The sequence below is a fragment of the Nycticebus coucang genome, chromosome 12, assembly GCF_027406575.1.
Source record: "Nycticebus coucang isolate mNycCou1 chromosome 12, mNycCou1.pri, whole genome shotgun sequence".
Classification (NCBI taxonomy): Eukaryota; Metazoa; Chordata; class Mammalia; order Primates; family Lorisidae; genus Nycticebus; species Nycticebus coucang.
In genome coordinates, this window is record NC_069791.1 from 53,433,354 (window position 1) to 53,455,232 (window position 21,879).

The 21,879-nt window shown below is 49.6% G+C and overlaps 1 protein-coding gene across 4 annotated transcripts; it reads left to right on the top strand.

Moving 5' to 3' along the window:
* The first annotated feature begins 288 nt into the window (after positions 1–288).
* Positions 289–21,739, top strand: IFFO1 (intermediate filament family orphan 1). 4 transcript variants are annotated; one of them, XM_053556477.1, is made up of 10 exons: positions 291–1,147; positions 5,183–5,243; positions 5,397–5,492; positions 6,898–7,038; positions 7,308–7,316; positions 7,947–8,128; positions 8,253–8,373; positions 8,632–8,727; positions 18,177–18,307; positions 20,166–21,739. In XM_053556477.1, exons 1-10 carry the CDS (start codon positions 348–350, stop codon positions 20,269–20,271), a joined length of 1,743 nt encoding a protein of 580 aa, XP_053412452.1. In that variant the 5' UTR covers positions 291–347; the 3' UTR covers positions 20,272–21,739. The 4 variants fall into 4 exon arrangements, with proteins under 4 accessions (XP_053412451.1, XP_053412452.1, XP_053412449.1 ...); XM_053556476.1 differs by lacking the exon at positions 7,308–7,316 and having other exon boundaries at positions 289–1,147; positions 7,971–8,128; positions 20,170–21,739; XM_053556474.1 differs by lacking the exon at positions 7,308–7,316 and having other exon boundaries at positions 7,971–8,128.
* Positions 21,740–21,879: the final 140 nt, after the last annotated feature.

The window sequence follows — 21,879 nt, forward strand, 5'->3', positions numbered from 1 at the left end:
TGTTTGGACTCTGGGGAGAGGACGGGTGTAGGGAAGATTTGCTTCCTGCCACCAGAACCCGTGGATGCTGAAGGTCCTGAGTTTTACCCCCACTTTGGCTGGATTCCAGGCAGTCTCTCCAGGGGAGGGCTCCCTTCGGCCAGCTTCACCCGGAAAGGTCCGGGGTCCAGCCTCCTCGGGAGCTTATAATTGGCTTCCTCTTGGCCCGCTCCGCCTCTTCCCCCTGCCCGTTTGCGAAGCCGTTTGATTGGCTGGTCGTGGTCCGCCGGCGCCTCATTGGCTGTGCTAGCTCGTCCTCTGATCCCTGCTCCTACACTGATTTTCATCTCCCATCAGAAGGCGCAGCCATGAATCCGTTATTTGGCCCCAATCTCTTCCTTCTGCAGCAGGAGCAGCAGGGCCTGGCCGGCCCGCTGGGGGACTCCTTGGGAGGCGACCATTTCGCTGGAGGAGGGGACCTGCCTCCGGCCCAGCTCGCCCCGGCCGGCCCCGCTGCCTACTCGCCGCCGGGGCCGGGCTCGGCCCCTCCTGCCGCCATGGCACTCCGCAACGACCTGGGCTCCAACATCAACGTGCTCAAGACCCTGAACCTCCGGTTCCGCTGCTTCCTGGCTAAGGTGCACGAGCTGGAGCGCCGGAACCGGCTGCTGGAGAAGCAGCTGCAGCAGGCGCTGGAGGAGGGTAAGCAGGGCCGGCGGGGCCTGGCTCGCCGCGACCAGGCCGTGCAGACCGGCTTCGTCAGCCCCATCCGGCCCCTGGGGCTGCCCCTGGGACTGCCCCTGGGCGCCCGGCCGGCCGCGGTCTGCACCCCGTCGGCGCGGGTACTGGGCTCGCCCGCGCGCTCGCCGGCCGGCCCCCTCGCGGCCTCCGCGGCCTGCCACTCGCCGTCCACCTCCGCCTCCGCTTCTACGTCCACTTCTACCGCCTACTCCTCGTCGGCCCGCTTCATGCCCGGCACCATCTGGTCCTTCTCGCACGCACGCCGGCTAGGGCCGGGACTGGAGCCCACTCTGGTGCAAGGGCCTGGTTTGTCGTGGGTGCACCCAGACGGGGTCGGCGTCCAGATCGACACCATCACCCCCGAGATCCGTGCTCTCTACAACGTGCTGGCCAAAGTGAAGCGGGAGCGGGACGAATACAAGCGGAGGTAGGGACCGGGAAGGTGGGGGACAGGACTCTGTTGTTGTCTAGAGCCGGCAGTCGGTGTGGATTCTGAGAAATCGGGGGGAGAATAGAGTAAGAGTAAGTTCGTGCTGCGTAGTGAGGAGCTTGGAAGGAATTGGATACAGAGAATGCAGAAATCCAACTTGTGACAGGAGCGATACTAGGAGCAAAACACTGAAAACACTGGGGGATTCATACTTCTGGCTTGTCTCTGACTCACAGTCGAGGCTGCAGGGTTTGGACAACTGTGTTAACTGTGGTGTTTTGTGAGGCCTGAAAGCGACTCAGAACTGAAAGGTATGCACCTGGGGTACACTGTGCCCCTACCAGTCGTAGCTCTTGGGGAAGTTTTGGGGTGAAAGCTTCACACACTGATCAAAAGTAGGAGACTAAGGGTTTGGCTTAAATTTTTAGGGAAACTAAGTGAAGTTGGAAGGGGGTGGTGAGGGAGTAGGGGCTGCACCCTGTGATGGATGTTCCTGCCATCGCCCAGGGTTTCCCAAAGGAATATCAATGGAAAACCAGGTACCTGGTCTGGTTCTATAGGATGAGATTTCAAGTTATTGCTTAGAGTAGGTCACAACATCAGAAAAGAAAGAGCCAAGAGAATTCCCTAGGGGAAGGACATGGGGCAGGGCCAGGTTGTTGGTATAAGGCGGGTAGGGGAATAGTAAAGAGCTGAAGGGAAAGGAAACATGAACAGAGGCAGCAAAGGGACCAAGTAGGGAAAAGTTGGGCATACAGACACACCCTGTGGCTGTAAGTGGCTTGGGGCGGCTCACGGTGTTCTGCAAATGAAGATTTGGCTTTCTGTGAGAAACCTGTTTCAGGGGTTGTGGGGAAGGGATGTGATGTTGTACATCAAGTAGATTCCTAAGATGATTGGTAACGAGACAGATAGGATAAAAGCATGGGCAGAGGCAGTGCCTTGCAGACTCTATGACAGATGCCATAGTTGAGCAGGCGGGGGTGATAGTAAGAGGGAGCCTTTCCTTTGAGGGCCTCCAGTTTCAGCCCAGCTACAATGACCCCTTGTGGGCAGGCCTGGGAACTATCTTTGCAACCCCGCCTAGTAGGGATTTGTGTCTGTTCAGTAGTGGGTAAGGATTGGTGGAATATTCTAGATTACTGCTGGGTTTGGGGACAACCTTCAGCGTTCTATAACCTGCTTGAGTCCACCAGATCACAGATGAATAGGTTTTCTCAGTTTGAGTCCTGTCCGTATGCTGGCTTCCTTGGTTGTGGTTCATGGTATGTGTCCTTGGTGGTTTCACTTGTTCTAAAATCATCATGCAGATGTCACCCAGAACCCGCTTGCTCTGCCCTGAAGGAGTTAATGCAGTCAGCAGTGGAACAGGGACAGTTTTGGAATACATCCACAACCACAGGAACAATTGCTGTTCTCAGTGGCATTTTCTTTTTCTTTTTTCTTAACTGAAACAGTGTTTGTCCTTGGTCCAGCTGTCCAGGGCAACAAAGAATTATTCCTTGGGGATTGATTAGCTCATCACTGTGCAGCACAAATGTTGCTGTATAGAGGGCCAGTAGCTAGACTTGAATGGTACGTGACCCTGGCAGTTCCTCTTCTTCCATCCATGAGGTGCCCTCCTGCTCTTTTTTTTTTTTTTGTAGAGACAGTCTCACTGTACTGCCCTCAGGTAGAGTGCCGTGGCATCACATGGCTCACAGCAACCTCTAACTCTTGGGCTTACCCGATTCTCTTGCCTCAGCCTCCCGCCACAGCGCCCAGCTATTTTTTTGTTGCAGTGTGGCTAGGGCTGGGTTTGAACCCGCCACTCTCGGCATATGGGGCCGGCGCCCTACTCACTGAGCCACAGGCGCCGCCCCTCCTGCTCTTTTTATAGCAACACTGTAACTCGTCTTTAGTTTGGAAGGCATAGAGATGGCTTGAGCACTAAACTAGGAAGTAGTTTAGGCCTTCTGGGTTCTAAATTCAGATCCTCTGTCTTGTGGGACTTTTTTTCCTGAGCCTCAGTTTTTCCAATATAGAAGTGGTCTCTGATTTCCCTCTTCAACTCAAGGATGCAATTTATTTGGAAGGGAGGTTTTTTTGTCAATGCAGAATATATGAAAATTGTTCCAAGTTGGCCCACATTAAGGAAACCTTGTGAGACCAGATTGGAGTGGAGGCCAAAATAAACCTATTTATGTGAAAGTCTAGCAGAAGAGCAAATAGAATTGTAGTGAGCTTCCAGATGATTCACTTTCATATATTTTATCTGGTAGGGTTTCATTAATCTTAATCTTTTGCTAACTGCTTTACTTAAGTTTCCACCTGAAGTGTTGAGTGCACTGTTGAATGGTATTTCCTGCCTTCCCTGATGCATCTTGCCTAAGATTACTGTACCCTAGTCAGTCTTGCTCTCCCCCTCTGGGGACTCGTGTACTCCAGGGGCGGGAGGGTACCACATCCTGTGCCTTCATGCTATAGATGAAGGAACCAAGGCCCAGAAAAGATAAGGACCTTATTTAAGAAAACACACAAATTGATGCTCCTAAGACCCTCACTGTCTTGGGCAGTGACTGAGAATGCCCAAGTGAAAAGGAAAAGGGCATGTGTGGCTTGGCAGGGAAGTGGGGAGGCAGAAAGGCTCTGGGCTGTGGGGAGCCAGCAGGGTGGTGGCCAGAGTGCTGCGTCCTCCCCCACTGCACACAGAGAGAGTGGCCAGAGTGATGTGAGGAGTTATTATTAGGACTGCTGCAGTGCGGCTGTGGGCAGGGAGCATAGGAGAGCAAGGAGCCCGGGCTGGAGAGAGCGAGATAGGAAGGGAGATGGAGACCCAGGGAGGAAAGGACTTCCTTGTGGCTATAGGAGCGCTAACCTCTCTCTCATTTTAATCTCCTTGCTTGCTTCTTTGCCTCTTCCTAACTACCTTTCTTATATTAAAGTTTCTCTCTTGGTGCAGTTCCTTTCTCAGACTGAGAGAAGCTTTTCCAGAATGTGGCAAGAAGTAATGAGCTTATTACATGAATAGGGCCTGAGAAGTGCTGCTATGCCAACCAACCTATGGGCTCGGAGACACCAGGGCCACATCCCGAACAGTAGGGGCCTCCACCCCTCTTCCATCTCTGGGGTGGCATAGAATATGCACCACTCATCATGGTCAATGGGGTGTGACAAAACTAGCCCTAGGATACATGCCCTAGGACCCTGTCCTGTGGCCAAGAGTGTCTTGTAGACCACTGTGATCTTCGTCTCTAAATTCTGGATCCTGGGAAGTACTGCTTCTGGTTCTCATCTGCCACACTGATGAGGCCCGTTTGCATGCCCTACGTCCCCTTTCCCTCTGGGTTTGGATGCTTAGTAACCCTAGGCTCTGGGTGTCCATTGCTTTAATGCTTCTGGGGGAACTTTTGGCCTCAGGGTCACCCCTGTTACCTCTCTATGGCTCATTTAGAGGGGCTCTGGGTGGAAAGTTTCTGGAGCTTGTGGGAGAAGGACTTCAAGTATCTCCTACCAGGCTCTTGACCAACTCTGTTGATGCGGTATGTGTCCTGCAGATGCTTTTACAGGGTTAAATGGTACCACAAGAGGCAGGGCAGCAGGCTAGACGAGCTCTGTTCTGGTGCGGGCAGGAGGCGGGAGACCGGATCTGTGCGACTGAAGGTGGGAGACTGGGCCGGGTGAACCTGGTGGTCTGGTGGGGGCAGGAGGTGGGCAGTGAGGTCAGCCAGACAGCTGGTTGAACTGGGGCCTGAACAGGGCTGGGCACTGTGTAGGACCAGAGCAGGCAGTTGCTCTTGCACAGAGTTTCTGGGGCATAGCCCGGAGGTTCTGGGAAGGCAGCTGGTGAACTCGGCTGGGCAGGAAGTGTGGTGCCGCCAACAGCTGCAGCTGGCCCTCGGCTGCCCGCCAGACATGCCTGTGCACTGCTCCTCCCCATCTAGGGAACCAGACCTAGGGGCTGAGGCCTGAGCTAGAGAGGGAGTAGCGGGTCACGGGGGCAGGGAAGGGCTTTGTTCCCATGTTCTCTCCCCCCTTCCCTATGTCTGTTAGGTGGGAAGAGGAATACACGGTGCGGATACAGTTGCAAGAGCGTGTAAATGAGCTCCAGGAGGTGAGGGTGGCCGCCCACTTGCTCCCTGTGTTTCTCTCGGTGTCCCCCACTTTGTCCCATGGCCCTGGTACCATCTCCCTGTCTCTTCTGTCGTCTTTACTTTCTTCCTACATCAGCAGTGCCATTAATGCCAAGGTTTTCTCCTGACCATAGGAAGCCCAAGAGGCTGATGCCTGTCAAGAGGAGCTGGCGATGAAGGTGGAGCAGTTGAAGGCAGAGCTGGTGGTCTTCAAGGGGCTCATGAGTAACGTGAGTGCGGCCCTCACTTAGCCTTCCCCTCCACGCTCCCTGCACGCAGTTAACCCCCTGAGGAAAGACGAGCAGGCCCTGCTGGTTCTGGCCTGTTGATGCCCTGTCCACCGCCCTCCTTTTCTGCTATCCTTCCCTTTTCCCTGTTACTTCTAATTCCAGAGAAAGGGAGGGAACAGAAGTCTCAGTGTTGCATCACAGAGGTGTGCAGCCTCTGTCATCGCTGGGGGTTGTTGGGCACTGAGTAAGAGCACAGCTTCTGGAGCTCGGCTACAGCTCTGCAACTTGCACAGACCATGGCCTCGGGTGACTCCCCTACCTCTGAACTGTCATCTGTGTCTGTGGTCTCAACTGCGAAGTGGGGAAAAGAAAGGGACATAAAGACTCATGTCTAATCCCAACACTCTGGGAGGCGAGGCAGGAGATCCCTTGAGCTCAGGAGTTGAGACCAGCCTGAGCAAAAGCAAGACCCTACCTCTACTAAAAATAGAAAGATTTTATTTATTTTATTTTACTTTATTTTATTTATTTGTTTGAGGCAGAGTCTCATTCACCAGTTTTGGGTAGAGTGCCCTGATGTTGTCATAGCTCCCACCAACCTCAGACTCTTGGGCTCAAGTACTCCTCTTGCTTGAGCTCCTGAGTAGTTGGAACTACACAATACTTGGCTAGTTTTTCTCTTTTTAGTAGAGACAGGTCTCACTCTTGCTTAGACTGGTCTTGAACTCTTGAGCTCAAGCAGTCCACCCACTGAGGCCTCCCAGAGTATTAGGGTTACAGGCATGAGCAACTGCTTTCGGCCCCTAAAAATAGAAAAATTAACCAGGTGTTGTGGCAGGTATTTATAGTCCCAGCTACTTGGAAGTCTGAGGCAGGAGGATCACTTGAGCCCAGGAGTTTTAGGTTGCTATGAGGTAGGCTGATGTCATGGTACTCCAGGCTGGGCAACAGAGTGACATTCTGTCTCAAATAAATAAATAAACATAAACACATACTTTGCAGAATTACTGTGAAGATTATATTACACTTAGGACAGTGCCTGCATGTAGTGTTATCTAAGTCATTGTCAGCTATGAACTATACTCATAATTCCTAATACTTTGTCTTTCTCTCTGGGAGCATAAGTTCCAGGAGGGTAGGGACTGCTTATGGTTTGAGGGAGCTCCTGCATGTCCCATTGAGCCACACTCTCCAGGGCCAGGGAAACAGTGGCCCGAGCAGCCCAGTGTACAATGTTTGAGCAAAGTGCTATTGGGGGACCATCCAGGGAGAGGCACATTCTGCTCAGGGCACAAAGACTTCATAGAGGAGGTGCCTGTGATGTGACGGGATCATGCCAGTCTTCATTAGTCCTTTTCTGGAGTCCTGGGCACTGTCTCACTGTTCCCCCATGTTCCTTGGACAGAATCTGTCAGAGCTGGACACCAAGATCCAGGAAAAGGCCATGAAGGTAGATATGGACATCTGCCGCCGCATCGATATCACCGCCAAACTATGTGACCTGGCCCAGCAGCGCAACTGTGAGGATATGATCCAGATGTTCCAGGTGAGGACCGGGCCGCGCTCAGCTCTCAGTGAGGGGGAGGGGGACAGGTGATGAAGCTTCCATCTCAGCTGAAATAGAGCACAGGTCTGCTCTCAGCGTGGGGTCCTTTTCCTGGCTCCTGGGGCCCTTGGTGGGGCTAGGCTGGGGGGCCAGGAACAGCCTCAGAAGAGAAGTTTTGGAAGCTGTCTCTAACACCATCTCTCCCTCCCTCTCTCTCCTGTCTCCTCTCCTCTCTCTTGCTTTCATCTTCTCTCTTGCTTTCTCCACAGAAGAAGCTGGTTAGTTTGATCTCACGCAAGCTTATTAATGTCCCAGTCCCAGCCCCAGTTTCTAAACCACCTGGGCACTCTGGCTGTCAGTTTTGACCTGCTGGGCTTTTCAGCACTGATTTCTTCTCTTCTTTCTCTTTTCCTTCTTGTCCCCCCTTTTCTATCTCTTATTCTCTTTATTTCAGTTCATTCTCTCTCTTCTCTCCCTGGCTTTCCAGATCTGGATGTGATTCAAGTTCTCCTTTATAAACACTGTATCCTCACTCTCTGTGCAGCCTAAAACTTTCTAAGAGTCATTTCACTAGGAAGATTTTTCTTTAGAAAAGAAATTCCTCTCTAGCCTTTATGCACATCTGACCGTGGTCCTAACAAGCCATTCCTCCCTTGTCTTACGCTCTCTTTTCTCTATTTCTTCTTTTACTGCCTTCTCAGCCTGCAGCCCTGGCCCCTCTGTGTGTATCTGTGCCTCAGCGTGACTCTGCTTGTTTCTGTTCCTGTCATTGTAACTGTGACTTTTCTCTCTGTCCGCCCTGCCCTTCTCTGGTTCATGCTTCTCCCTTCCCCCTGTCTGCCCGGCCCCTGCCCTGCCCCTGCCCTGCCCCTGCCCTTCTCCTCACGCACCCGGCCTCGTCTCTGTAGTCTCTGCACTTGTCTCCCATTAAGGTCCCATCCATGGGGGGGCGGAAGCGGGAGCGCAAGGCTGCCGTGGAGGAGGACACCTCCCTGTCGGAGAGTGAAGGGCCCCGCCAGCCCGATGGGGATGAGGAGGAGAGCACAGCCCTCAGCATCAACGAGGAGATGCAGCGCATGCTCAGCCAGCTGTGAGTCCCGCGGCTGCCTCCGCGCAGCCCCTCACTGCCCTTCCCACAAGAGGCCGGAGCCCCAGCAGCCCCTCCACCTGGAGGGCCCCCCGCCCTCCTTGACACGCAGGCTCCCTGTCTCTAGGAGGGAGTATGATTTTGAGGACGACTGTGACAGCCTGACTTGGGAGGAGACTGAGGAGACCCTGCTGCTGTGGGAGGATTTCTCAGGCTATGCTATGGCAGCTGCAGAGGCCCAGGGAGAGGTAACCTCCCTCCCGCTGCAGGGCCCTCAGTTCTGCCTCTCCAGCCTGATGCACCGTCTCCCCAACACCTCGCTCTGTTCTCCCCATGTGGCCATCATCCTTCAACTGCTTCTCCCCTCCGCCTTCATCCTTCAGCTGTTCATTGTCTAGTTCCCCTTAACCTGATTTTGTCTTTCTCTCCCCTGCCTTGGCCCTGTGGAACACACCCCGTCCCCTCTTCCCCCGGTCGCCCTCCCCCTTGCTTCCCTATCTACTCAGCAGCAGGAAGACAGTTTGGAGAAGGTTATTAAAGATACTGAGTCCCTGTTCAAAACCCGGGAGAAAGAATATCAGGAAACCATCGACCAGATAGAGGTAAGGGTGTGAGTTGAAGGCAGGGGGCACAGTTACCCAGTGGGTAATAAGTGGAGCTGCGGGTGCAGCAGCTTTGTCCCTTTGGGACTCTTATGCCAGGGCCTTTCTTTTGCTCAGGAGGTGTGACCTCTTGGCAGTAGTACCTATCTCTGGTGGGCCCTTAAAGCCTCAGACTCTGGAAGCAGATGACATAGGTTCAAATCTCAGCTCTATTACATTGTAACAATTGTTCTCTGGGAGCCTGTTTCTTTATTTCTAAAATGAGGAGTTTAATAATACCTCTCCCATAGGGTTGTTTAAAAGATCAAATCAGCCAGCCACAGTGGCTCATGCCTGTAATCCCAGCACTTGGGTTATCTTTCTTTTTTGAGACAGTCTTATTTTGTCATCCATAGCTCACAGCAATGTCAAACTTTTGGGCTCAAGTGATTCTCTTGCTTCAGCCTCCCAAGTAGCTGGGACTAGAGGCATCTGTTACAACGCCCAGCTATTCTTAGAGACGGAGCCTTGCTCTAGCTCAGGCTGGTCTTGAACTCCTGAGCTCAGGCAATCTACCCACATTGGCTTCCCAGAGTGCTGGGATTACAGGCATGAACCACCTTGTACCTGGCCTAATCCCAGTGCTCTGGGAGGCCCAAGTAGGTGGATTCTTTGAGGCCGGGAGTTTGAGTCCATCTTGGTCAACATAGCCACACCTCATCTCTATTACAAAAAAAATTGGCTAGGTGTGGTAGTGTGTACCTGGTATTCCCAGCTACTCAGGAGGCTGAGACAGGAGGTTTGCTTGAACCTAGAAGTTAGAGGCTACAGTGAGCTGTAATCACACTACTGCACTGCAGCCTAGGCAACAGAGTGACACCCTGTCTCTTAAAATAAGGAAACACTAGCACTCTATGAGGCCAAGGCAGGTGGATCGCCTGAGCTCAGGAGTTTGAGACTAGCCTAAGCAATAGTGAGACCCTGTCTCTAAAAATAGCTGGCTGTTGTGGTAGATGCCTGTAGCCCTAGCAACTCGGGAGGCTGAGGCAAGAGAATTACTTGAACCCAAAAGTTTGAGGTTGCTGTGAGCTATAATGCTATGTACTCTACCAAGGGTGACAAAGTGAGACTCTGTCTCAAAAACAAAAACAAAAAACAACAAGAAAACAAGCAAGATCAAATGAAATAATGCACATATAGAGCTCAGGGCAGTGCCTGGCTCATAATAAGTAAACCACAGTGGCCACTGTTAATTTGTAATACTGTCAGTGTCATAGCACCCTGAGGTGAACTTAAACTTTCCTGCTTCTCTTCTTCAGCTCAGCCTTTGAGGTAATGTAGAAATCTCCATGCTTAAGGAATATACTTAAAAATATCGACATGTTTAGGGCGGCGCCTGTGGCTCAGTCGGTAAGGCACCGGCCCCATATACTGAGGGTGGCGGGTTCAAACCCAGCCCCGGCCAAACTGCAACCAAAAAATAGCCGGGCGTTGTGGTGGGTGCCTGTAGTCCCAGCTACTCGGGAGGCTGAGGCAAGAGAATCGCTTAAGCCCAGGAGTCGGAGATTGCTGTGAGCTGTGTGAGGCCACGGCACTCTAAAGAGGGCCAAAAAGTGAGACTCTGTCTCTACAAAAAAAAAAAAAAAAAAACGACATGTTTATAAACATTCAACTTTTTTCCATTAACTTTTATTACATGCATCGAATAGTAGCATCAAGGTTTTAAATCATTTTCTGCTTTTACTATTTTCAGATTAGATTTTAAGTACGACAATAACTAACTTTTTTAAAAGAAAACAAAACCCTCAAGTAAACCTGGATGAGAAATCCGTATCCCTACAACCTAGTTGTAAACCAAGTAGAAAATTGAATGTGTTGGGCGGCGCCTGTGGCTCAATTGGTAAGGCGCCGGCCCCATATACCGAGGGTGGCGGGTTCAAACCCGGCCCCCGGCTGAACTGCAACCAAAAAATAGCTGGGTGTTGTGGCGGGCGCCTGTAGTCCCAGCTACACGGGAGGCTGAGACAAGAGAATCGCTTAAGCCCAGGAGTTGGAGGTTGCTGTGAGCTGTGTGAGCCCATGGCACTTTACCGAGGGCCATAAAGTGAGACTCTGTCTCTACAAAAAAAAAAAAGCAAACAAAAAAAAATTGAATGTGTTATGGGAAATTGAAATTAAACCTATAGCAATTATCTTATAGCATTGGGACAAATAGCATCAGAGTAAAATTATGTTACGTTACTATTTACCCAATATTATTAGCAAGTTCTTGTTTTATAAAGGTAAAAAACAAATATAGACACTATCTACTGAGCTGTTGATGCTTCTACCTTAGCATCTTTCCTACTGATTTATGATTCTTCTATTCTCAAGTATACTTAAATTTGTCTTTTTTAATGCATTAAGGGTATTTTATATTCCACATAGAATAGTTAGAGAAGTTGTAAACTTCTGCTTAACTATTATGGTAAATAATAGTTTATTATTATTTAAATAATGAATGTGACTCCTTGTGAGCTGCCCTGCCCTGTGTGAGATGGTCCCCTCCCGATTCTGACTTGAGGATGAAGTTCCATCATTTGAGGGCTAGCACTCTGGACTCTGATTTGAGGTAAGGCAAGGAGGCTCTTTGACTTGCCTCTCTTCAAGCCCATATTCATAAAGGAGCTCTCCCTTATCTGAGGGGAATATGTCCCAAGACCCCCAGGGGATAGTGGTAGAACTGAGCCTCAGGCCATCAACCAGAAAACATGTCTTCTGCCCACAAATGTGATGCCTTTTTCATCTTACCTAAGCACTATCACACACTGTGGCTATAACTTTGTTTTGAGACAGAGTCTCACTTTGTTGCCCTCCATAGAGTACTGTAGCATCTTGAGCCCAGAAGTTTGAGGTTGAGCAACCTCAAACTCCTAGGCTTGAGCAATTCTCTTGTCTCAGCCTCCCAAGTAGCTCAGCCTTTGAGGTAATGTAGAAACCTGTAGCTGGGACTACAGGTGCCTGCCACAACGCCTGGCTATTTTTAGATTATGGGGGTCTTGCTCTTGCTCAGGCTGGTCTCAAATTCCTGAGCTCAGGCAATCTCCCCACCTCCGCCTCTCCGAGTACTAGGATTACAGGCATAAGCCACCTCACCCAGCCCTATGGCTGTAACTTTTGCAGTCTGTGGTGTGATAGCAAAACAACTACAGACTTCTTTTTTCCTTCTTCATAATTTCATGGATAGATTTCTTCTCACTGTAGTAGATCTTAGCAACCTCAGCTTGGGATTTTTTTTTCTTATTAAGTCAATAACTTTCACCTTTATACTTTTTTTTTTTTTTTTTTTTTGAGACAGAGCCTCAAACTGTTGCCCTGGGTAGAGTGCTGTGGCATCACACCTCACAGCAACCTCCAACTCCTGGGCTCAAGCGATTCTCCTGCCTCTGCCTCCCAAGTAGCTGGGACTACAGGCACCTGCCACAATGCCAGGCTGTTTTTTGGTTGTAGCCATCATTGTTGTTTGGTGGGCCCAGGGTTGGATTCTAACCCGCCAGCTCAGGTGTATGTGGCTGGTGCCTTAGCGGCTTGAGCCACAGGCGCTGAGCCTATACTTCTTTTTTTTTTTTTGAGACAGAGTTTTACTTTGTTGCCCTTGGCATAGTGCCATGGTGTCAGTCATAGCTCATAGCAACCTCAAACTCTACAGGGACCTGCCACAATACCCAGCTATTTTTAGATATGGGGTCTCACCCTTTCTTAGGCTGGTCTCGAACTTCTAAGCTCAGGTGATCCACCTGCCGTGGCCTCCCAGAGTTTTAGGATTACAGATGTGAGCCACTAGGCCCAGCTACCTTTTTACTTTCTTAAAGGAAGTACTGACCAGCTTCTCTTTGACATATGTGAATTACCAGCATCACTATTCTTCTGTTGTGGGAGCCATTATAAAGTAAAATGTTGAGATAGGACGAATTACCAGCATCACTATTCTTCTGTTGTGGGAGTCATTATAAAGTAAAATGTTGAGATAGGACAACAGTGGACCTGAGCACTAAATTGACCAACAGGTGGGCAAAGAGGATAGTATGGATCCACTGGACAAAGGGAGAATTCCCATCCCAGGCAGGATGGAAGTAGGATGGCACGAAATATCATCCTGGGCAGAACATGTGATTTAGAACTTATAAATTATTTCATTCTGAAATGTACCATTTAATATTTTTCAACCCTGGTTGACTGTGGGTAACTGAAATTGCTGATACTGAAACCAGCAATATGGAGGCTACTGCACTCTTACTGCTCTCACACTGGCTACTTTTTTTTTTTGAGACAGAGTCTGACTCTGTTGCCCTGGGTAGTGCCATGGCATTATCACAGCACAGCTCGAAACTCTTGGGCTCAAGTGATCCTCTTGCTTCAGTTTTTCTATTTTTAGAGATGCGGTCTTGTTCTTGCTCAGGCTGTGCTTAAACTCCTGCACTCAAGCAATTCACCCTCCTTGGCCTCTTAGAGTGCTAGTATCACAGGTAGGAGCCACCTTGCTTGGCCACACAGTGGCTACATTTTGAAATGCAGTTGAGAAATTACTTTCCTTGGGGTGGCGCCTGTGGCTCAAGGAGTAGGGCGCCGGTCACATATGCAGGAGGTGGCCAGTTCGAACCTAACCCCAGCCAAAAAAAAAAAAAAAGAGAAATTACTTTCCTATATACTCATTCTCCCAACACACATCAAATGGACCTGCTAAGCAAAATCTGTTTTTTCTTTTCCTGTTTTTTTTTTTTTGAAACAGAGTCTCTCTATGTCACCCTCAGTAGAGTGCCATGGCGTCACAGCTCATAGCAACCTCAAACTCTTGGGCCTAAGCGATTCTCTTGCCTCAGCCTCCCAAGTAGCTGGGATTACAGGTGCCTGCCACAACGCCCGGCTATTTTTTGTTGTTGTTGTAGTTGTCATTGTTGTTTAGCAGTCCCAGGCTGGGTTTGAACCTGCCAGCCCCAGTGTATGTGGCCGGCGCCGTAAGCACTAAGCTATAGGCGCCAAGCTGTTGTTTTTTTTTTTTTTGAGACAGAGTCTTACTTTGTTACCCTTGGTAGAGTGCCATGATGTCACAACTCGCAGCAACCTCAAACTCTGGGTTCAAGTTATCCTCTTGCCTCAGTTTTTCATTTTTTTTTTTAATTGGGAGATTATGTTGTTTCTTTCTTTATTATTATTATTCTTATTTTTTTTGTAGAGGCAGAGTCTCACTTTACTGCCCTCGGTAGAGTGCCGTAGCGTCACACGGCTCACAGCAACCTCCAGCTCTTGGGCTTACGTGATTCTCTTGCCTCAGCCTCCCGAGCAGGTGGGACTACAGGCGCCCGCCACAACGCCTAGCTATTTTTTTGTTGCAGTTTGGCCAGGGCTGGGTTTGAACCCGCCACCCTCGGTACATGGGGCTGGCGCCCTACTCGCTGAGCCACAGGCGCCGCCCCAGTTTTTCATTTTTATTTATTTATTTATTTATTTTATTTTTATTTTTTTGTAGAGACAGAGTCTCACTTTATTGCCCTCAGTAGAGTGCTGTGGCATCACACAGCTCACAGCAACCTCCAACTCCTGGGCTTAGACGAGTCTCTTGCCTCAGCCTCCCGAGTAGCTGGGACTACAGACGCCTGTCACAGTGCCCGGCTATTTTTTTGTTGCAGTTTGGCCAGAGCTGGGTTTGAACCTGCCACTCTCGGTATATGGGTCCGGCGCCCTACCCACTGAGCCACAGGCGCTGCCCAGTTTTTCATTTTTAGTAGAGATAGGGTCTCACTCTTGCTCAGGCTGGTCTCGAACTCGTGAATTCAAGCAATCCACCCACCTTGGCCTCCCAGAGTGCTAGGATTATAGGTGTGAGCCATGTGAGCCACTGTGCCTGGCCTTTTTTTTTTTTTTATCTTTTTTGCCTGGGCAGACTAATGTTAAGTTTTAAAAGCACTGTCAGATTTATGGTACTGGCTAAAGATATGGCTAGGGATATCCACTCTCCTGTTCACCCGTCTCACCCTTCCCTCCCTCCACCATCCCTCTTTTTTTCCTGTTTCTTGTCTACCTCTTTGGATGGTGGATTTGAGGTTTGGTGTTTTCCTTGGACCTTCAACTAAGTAGGGGCCTCAGAATAGCTATCTAGGACAGCTAGATAGCTCAGCTCTTCCCCTGGCCCAGAGTGCCTAGTACACAACATGACCTGGTAAGAAAGAAAAGAACATCCTTTTTTTTTTTTTTTTTTTCAGTTTTTGGCCAGGGCCAGGCTTGAACCCACTACCTCCGGCATATGGGGTCAGCGCCCAACCCTTTGAGCCACAGGCGCTGCCCAGAAAAGAACATCCTAAATGGGAACATGCCTTTTAAGCTGTCTGGCAGCTGACTCCTCTCCTGTCCTGGTAGAAATGGCAGGGGACTGACTTGTGTTGCAGTGGTATTCCTGGTGCTCCATGTAGAGCATCGAGGTACCTGTATCTTTGTGACCTCAGTCTCTCAGGGTCACTGAGATGGAGGCAGGGACCAGGCCCAAAATGGTACAGGGGAGGAGTGCTGCTGCCCATCCCACCTCGCTCTATCTCCTTCCAGCCTTGCCCAGCCCTCTGCTCACACCCGAGCCTGAGGTTTTCAAGGGCGGTGTTGAGGATCTCTCCTGACGTGTACACTTACTCCTTACCTCATCCCAGCTTCGAAGGCATAAATTAATGGGACATGGAAATATGCAGAGACTATTTTGATAGAATGTATTTGGTTTATTTCCTTCTCTGTGTCCCTGAGTGATGGGCTCCGGACCCACCCTCCCAGTTTTAAGTTTTCCCAAGGTGGAGAAATTCATGTGTAGGTGGCAGCAGATCTGAACAAGAGCTGGTGGCATCATGTTTTCTCCATTGACAGGACAACCAGCATGTCCTGCTCCTTTTGCTGCTGTAGGAACCCAGTGGGAATCCCAGCTATGGAACCAAGCTTGCCATACCCGCTGGGCTTCACCTGGCTATCCTCTCACCCCAGATGTCACTGTCCCAACCATTGCTTTTGTCTGGCCCTGTGACTTGTTTCTTTCGTTCTCCAAGTTCCTATCCAAGGGATAGGAACACCTTTGCTCTTAGGTGTCACGAAGATTTATTCTGCCTCTCCTTGTGGCCACTGCCCTTTGTACCCAAAATGGCAGCAAATTGGGCGGCGCCTGTGGCTCAGTGAGCAGGGCGCCGGCCCCATATGCCGAGGGTGGCGGGTTCAAACCCAACCCCGGCCAAAACTGCAACAACAAAAAAAATAGCCGGGCGTTGTGGCGGGCACCTGTAGTCCCAGCTACTCAGGAGGCTGAGGCAAGAGAATCGCCTAAGCCCAGGAGTTGGAGGTTGCTGTGAGCTGTGTGACGCCACAGCACTCTACCGAGGGCAATAAAGTGAAACTCTGTCTCTACAAAAAAAAAAAAAAAAAAAACGGCAGCTAATTGTCCCTGGCCCAGGTCTTGTGCTGCGTGTGCTCTGCCACAGCGTGGGCTGCAGAGCAGGTGGGAGGAGACTCTGCCTGCCTCTGAGCCCCACAGCTCCATGTGTGACATTTCTGAAGTTGGGACCCATAATCAATAGGACGTTCAGGGTGGGAGTCTTTCTTTTAGTATCTGATAATGGCTTCTAAGTGAAGAAATAAAGTAATAAGGGAAAGTTAAGAGAACTGAGCCCCTTTCAGGAGTGAGCCAGGTTTTCTCCTGCACATGTGAGTCTGTAGATGCTTCATAGAGCACCTTAATTAATTCCCATCGAGATGCTGGGCTGGCGGGGATGAATGAGACTTAGTGCCAATCCTGATGGGCTCACGGTGCAGTGAGGAGACAGCCTGGGACCAGTGTTGCACAGGGAATGAAGGATGAGCCGGAACACATGTGCGCCCTGTGATCTGTGATCTGCTCCATCCTGCCCACGTTTACATTCCTTCCTCTTTGCTCTTATCACTCTGTTAAAAGAATGCCATGTGTGGCACATACCTTTGCATCCCTTGTAGGCAACGATATCCAGGAGAACCAGAGCAAATGATAGTATATGTAGTCCCTTCTGCCTTGACCTGATTTATTTTTATTTATTTATTTATTTTTTTTTATTGTTGGGGATTCATTGAGGGTACAATAAGCCAGGTTACACTGATTGCAATTGTTAGGTAAAGTCCCTCTTGCAATCATGTCTTGCCCCCATAAAGTGTGACACACACCAAGGCCCCACCCACCTCCCTCCTTCCCTCTTTCTGCTTCCCCCCCCCAAAACCTTAATTGTCATTAATTGTCCTCATATCAAGATTGAGTACATAGGATTCATGCTTCTCCATTTTTGTGATGCTTTACTAAGAATAATGTCTTCCACTTCCATCCAGGTTAATACGAAGGATGTAAAGTCTCCATTTTTTTTAATGGCTGAATAGTATTCCATGGTATACATATACCACAGCTTGTTAATCCATTCCTGGGTTGGTGGGCATTTAGGCTGTTTCCACATTTTGGCGATTGTAAATTGAGCTGCAATAAACAGTCTATTACAAGTGTTCTTATGATAAAAGGATTTTTTTCCTTCTGGGTAGATGCCCAGTAATGGGATTGCAGGATCGAATGGGAGGTCTAGGTTGAGTGCTTTGAGGTTTCTCCATACTTCCTTCCAGAAAGGTTGTACTAGTTTGCAGTCCCACCAGCAGTGTAAAAGTGTTCCCTTCTCTCCACATCCACGCCAGCATCTGCAGTTTTGAGATTTTGTGATGTGGGCCATTCTCACTGGGGTTAGATGATATCTCAGGGTTGTTTTGATTTGCATTTCTCTAATATATAGAGATGATGAACATTTTTTCATGTGTTTGTTAGCCATTTGTCTGTCGTCTTTAGAGAAAGTTCTATTCATGTCTCTTGCCCATTGATATAAGGGATTGTTGGCTTTTTTCATGTGGATTAATTTGAGTTCTCTATAGATCCTGGTTATCAAGCTTTTGTCTGACTGAAAATATGCAAATATCCTTTCCCATTGTGTAGGTTGTCTCTTTGCTTTGGTTATTGTGTCCTTAGCTGTACAGAAGCTTTTCAGTTTAATGAAGTCCCATTTGTTTATTTTTGTTGTTGTTGCAATTGCCATGGCAGTCTTCTTCATGAAGTCTTCCCCCAGGCCAATATCTTCCAGTGTTTTTCCTATGCTTTCTTGGAGGATTTTTATTGTTTCATGCCTTAAGTTTAAGTCCTTTATCCATCTTGAATCAATTTTTGTGAGTGGGGAAAGGTGTGGGTCCAGTTTCAGTCTTTTACATGTAGACATCCAGTTCTCCCAACACCATTTATTGAATAGGGGACCTGATTTATTTTTAAATTGTAGTCTTCAACCATGGCTGCCTCGGCCCTGGCCCAGCTGGTGCTCTTGGCGTGGTAGCCTCCTGGCAGGGGGAACAGAGGCGCTGGTGGCCTTCCTGCCTCGGCCCTGCTAACCCCAGTGTCCTTGCCTGCCCTGCCACAGCTGGAGTTGGCCACAGCCAAGAATGACATGAACCGGCACCTGCATGAGTACATGGAGATGTGCAGCATGAAGCGCGGCCTGGACGTGCAGATGGAGACCTGTCGCCGGCTCATCACCCAGTCCGGAGACCGGTAGGGGCCTCCCCTGGGGTGGTGCAGGGAAGGGGGGTGGGCCATCGCCCACAGCTAGGAAGCCCTGCAGGCCCTCAGACAGTGACTTGGTCACCTGGTATGGTCGGCCCAGAACAACAGCCTTCTGTCCCATGGTGGTTGGATGACACTTAAGTATCTACCATCCATGGCTGAAATCTCCCGATGCCACCAGCTCTGGTGGATTCCTTGGTTAGAGGCAGCTTAAAAACTGGCGGGGAGGGCCAGGTGTAGTGGCTCAGGACTAGCACTCTGGGAAGCCGAGGTGGGTGGATGGTCTGAGCTCACAGGTTTGAGACCAGCCTGAGCTACAGTGAGACCTTGTCTCTAAAAATAGCTGGGCATTGTAGCAGGCACCTGTAATCCCAGCTACTTGGAAGGCTGAGGAAAGAGAATCACTTGAGCCCAAGAATTTGAGGTTGTCGTGAGCTATGATGCCTACCCTACCAAGGGTGACAAAGGGAGACTCTAAAAAAACCCAAAAAACTGGCAAAGAGGCTGGGTGCCAGTGGCTCACGCCTGTATTCCTAGCACTCTAGGAGGTGGAGGTGGGTGGATTGCTTGAGTTCAAGAGTTAGGGACCAGCCTGAGCAAGAGCAAGATCCCATCTCTACTAAAAATAAAAAAACTAGCTGGGTATTGTGGTGGGCGCTGGTAGTCATAGGTACTTAGGAGGCTTAGGCAAGAGAAGCATTCTAACCCAGGAGGTTGAGGTTGCTGTGAGCCATGGCACTCTACGCAGGGCAACGAGACTGTCTCAAAAAAACAAACAGGCAGAGCAGAAGGATTGCTTGAGTTTGGGAGTTTGAGACCAGCTTTAGCAAGGGTGAGACCCGCCTCTACAAAAAAATAGAATTAGCGAGGTATGGTGGCACATGCCTATAGTCCCAGCTACTTTGGAGGCTGAGGCAAGAGGATTGCTTGAACCCAAAAATTTGAGGTTGGTGTGAGCTAGGTTGACACTGTGGCACTCTACCCAGGGCAACTAAGTAAGACAATGCCTCAAAAACAAAAAAGAAAAAAAAACCAAAACCAAAAAAAACCAAGCAAGGATCAGGACTGCAGGGGCAGATTTTTATGTAAAGGTGGGGACATAATTTGTGTATTACACCTCAACAAAAAAGTAAAAAATAAAATTTTTCTTTGAGGTAGAAAGAAACTCTTTCTTTGTTGCCCCAGGCTAGAGTGCCATGGCATCAGCCTAGCTCACAGCAACCCCAAACTCCTGGGTTCAAGTGATCCTCCTACCTCAGACTCCTGAGTAGCTGGGACTACAGGAACCCAACACACTTGGCTAATTTTTCTTTTCTTTCTTTTTTTTTTGGCCAGGGCTGGGTTGGATGCCGTTGGCTAATTTTTCTATTTTGAATAGAGCTGGGGTCTCACTCTTGCTCGGGCTGGTCTCAGACTCCTGAGTTCAAGCAATCTGTCTACCTCAGCTTCTCAGAATGCTAGGATCACAGGCGTGGCCCTCTACCCAGGGCAACTGCTCCAGTCAAAATGTCAATTTTTAAAAATCACAAAAGTACTACAGGTAAAGTCTGGACCCAAGAGTCAGTATTCTTAGGCTCAAGCAGCATCTCTTGTGCTGTGACTTCAGATATTTCTGACCTCTGAGCCTCTCAAGAGTCTCTAAGACAGAGATAAGAACCATTTTCTCCATCAGGGTGGGGCGGGAGAGAATTCTCTTCCTTGCTCCCTTGCATCCGTTTGCCCCCATTCCCCCCTGGCCTTGCCTAAGGTATTCACTTGCTTCCAGATGATAAGGTCACAGGAAAAGGGATGCCAGCTTTATCAGTGTTCTGCCTGCCCCAAGGTGACAACTGGTGTTTTTTTCTAGAAAGTCTCCTGCTTTCACTGCAGTCCCGTTTAGCGAACCACCGCCACCGCCAAGCGAAACTGAGGACTCCGATCGTGATGTCTCATCTGATAGCTCCATGAGATAGGGACCTTGCTCCCCCTGAGGCCCCATGCTGCTGGGAACTCACTGAGGCAGAGGGCAGGGGGTTCACAGAGGGGACATCACTGCAACCTTACCAAGCCTGGCCCTTGAGGACGGGGCACTCATCCCTTGGGCTGGCCTCTAGGATTCTGGAATATCTGGAGCTAGGTGCAGCCTGGCCCTTCCTGGGCAACCCCCACCATAGTTGGGGCTCTTCTGCCTTCATAGGTGGGTGTCTGCTACTTCATCTTTAAATGCTGCCAGAGCAATCACGGCCCCTCACCATCTCCATGTGTCAGGAATATGGGAACTTCCTTCTTGTCCCTGTGGTCCAGAGCAGCACACAGTCCTCAATTCCGCACTGGTGCTAACTGGCCCAGGCATTGGAATGAAGCAAGTTCAGCTGAGGTTCCACAGTGGCGAGGGCAGAGGGGAAACGGGACTAGACCAGCTGCTCTGTCCTCCCCCACTCCTCCCCGTGCTCAGGGCTGTCCACCTGCCATCTGTACAGTGTGACCCTCCCCTCGTGGAGGTGCCATGCTTTAAAGAGGCCTTAGTGCCTGGGATGGGGCGCAGCATCTCAAAGGGAGGTGAAAAGTCGTCTCCCAGTCACTGCTGAGTGAAAGAGGTGACAGTTCTGTGGGTGTGCACATGTATGCTTAGGGTCTCAGTTTCTTGGCTATCAGCCAAAGATGTGCTCTGCTGTCTGCCACACTGAGACCAACAGGCTAAAAAGTCAACCCTTACTTGGAAGGGCTTGGAGGAACTGGGGAGACATGGTTCACAATACCTCAGGAGTCTGTGAGAGCTGACCTGGGATGGACTCTTAATAATGAAACTGAGGAGTATTCACTGAGCACTTTCGTTGTCACTGTTTCAAGCACTTTCTGACGTTAACTACATAGTTTTAACTCTGAGATGTATGTACATTGTTTTCAGCGTCTCCATCTTACAAATGTGCATGTGCTAAATAAGCACAGTACCTTGCGAATTGCCCACAGCCATTGCAGAGCCTTGAAGTAGCAGAGCCCAGTCTGAAGCCAGGTCCGGAAATGTCATTCATCCTAACACCTCACACATCTCAATTTTATCCTCTCCAAAACTATAGTAGATGGGCATAACCTTATTTTACTGATTTTAAAAATCATACAGTGCTTGCTCTTCTGGGCATGCTTATATAATTTTCCTGTAGGTGCTTACATAATTTACCTAGTTTAATCCTAAAGACTTTAGGAGTTGGGTATTATCACATCCTCACTTAAACTACTGGGGCACGGAATCGATCTTGAAGACCTCACTGTACCCTGCTTCACAACCCTGACATCCTATATACCAGTAAGCCTGGTACAGGTACTCTGTGTAACCTTGGGCTGAGCAGAGTGAGGTAATAGCCTTTTTCTCCAAAGTGACAGCACTGGCTTCTGATAGCACACAGAGGTTTCAGAGGGATAGGACAGAAGGGCATGCTCATACTTCCATAGGAAGGCTGTCTAGATGCCCCTGCACTTAACCCTGGCCAGGAGATGCTTCTTGGTTCCCCCCTCTGCCCCCACCTGGCTTCCTGCCCCCTCTAACCCAGAAGCCAGAATAAGATGAAACAGTTGGCTGAATT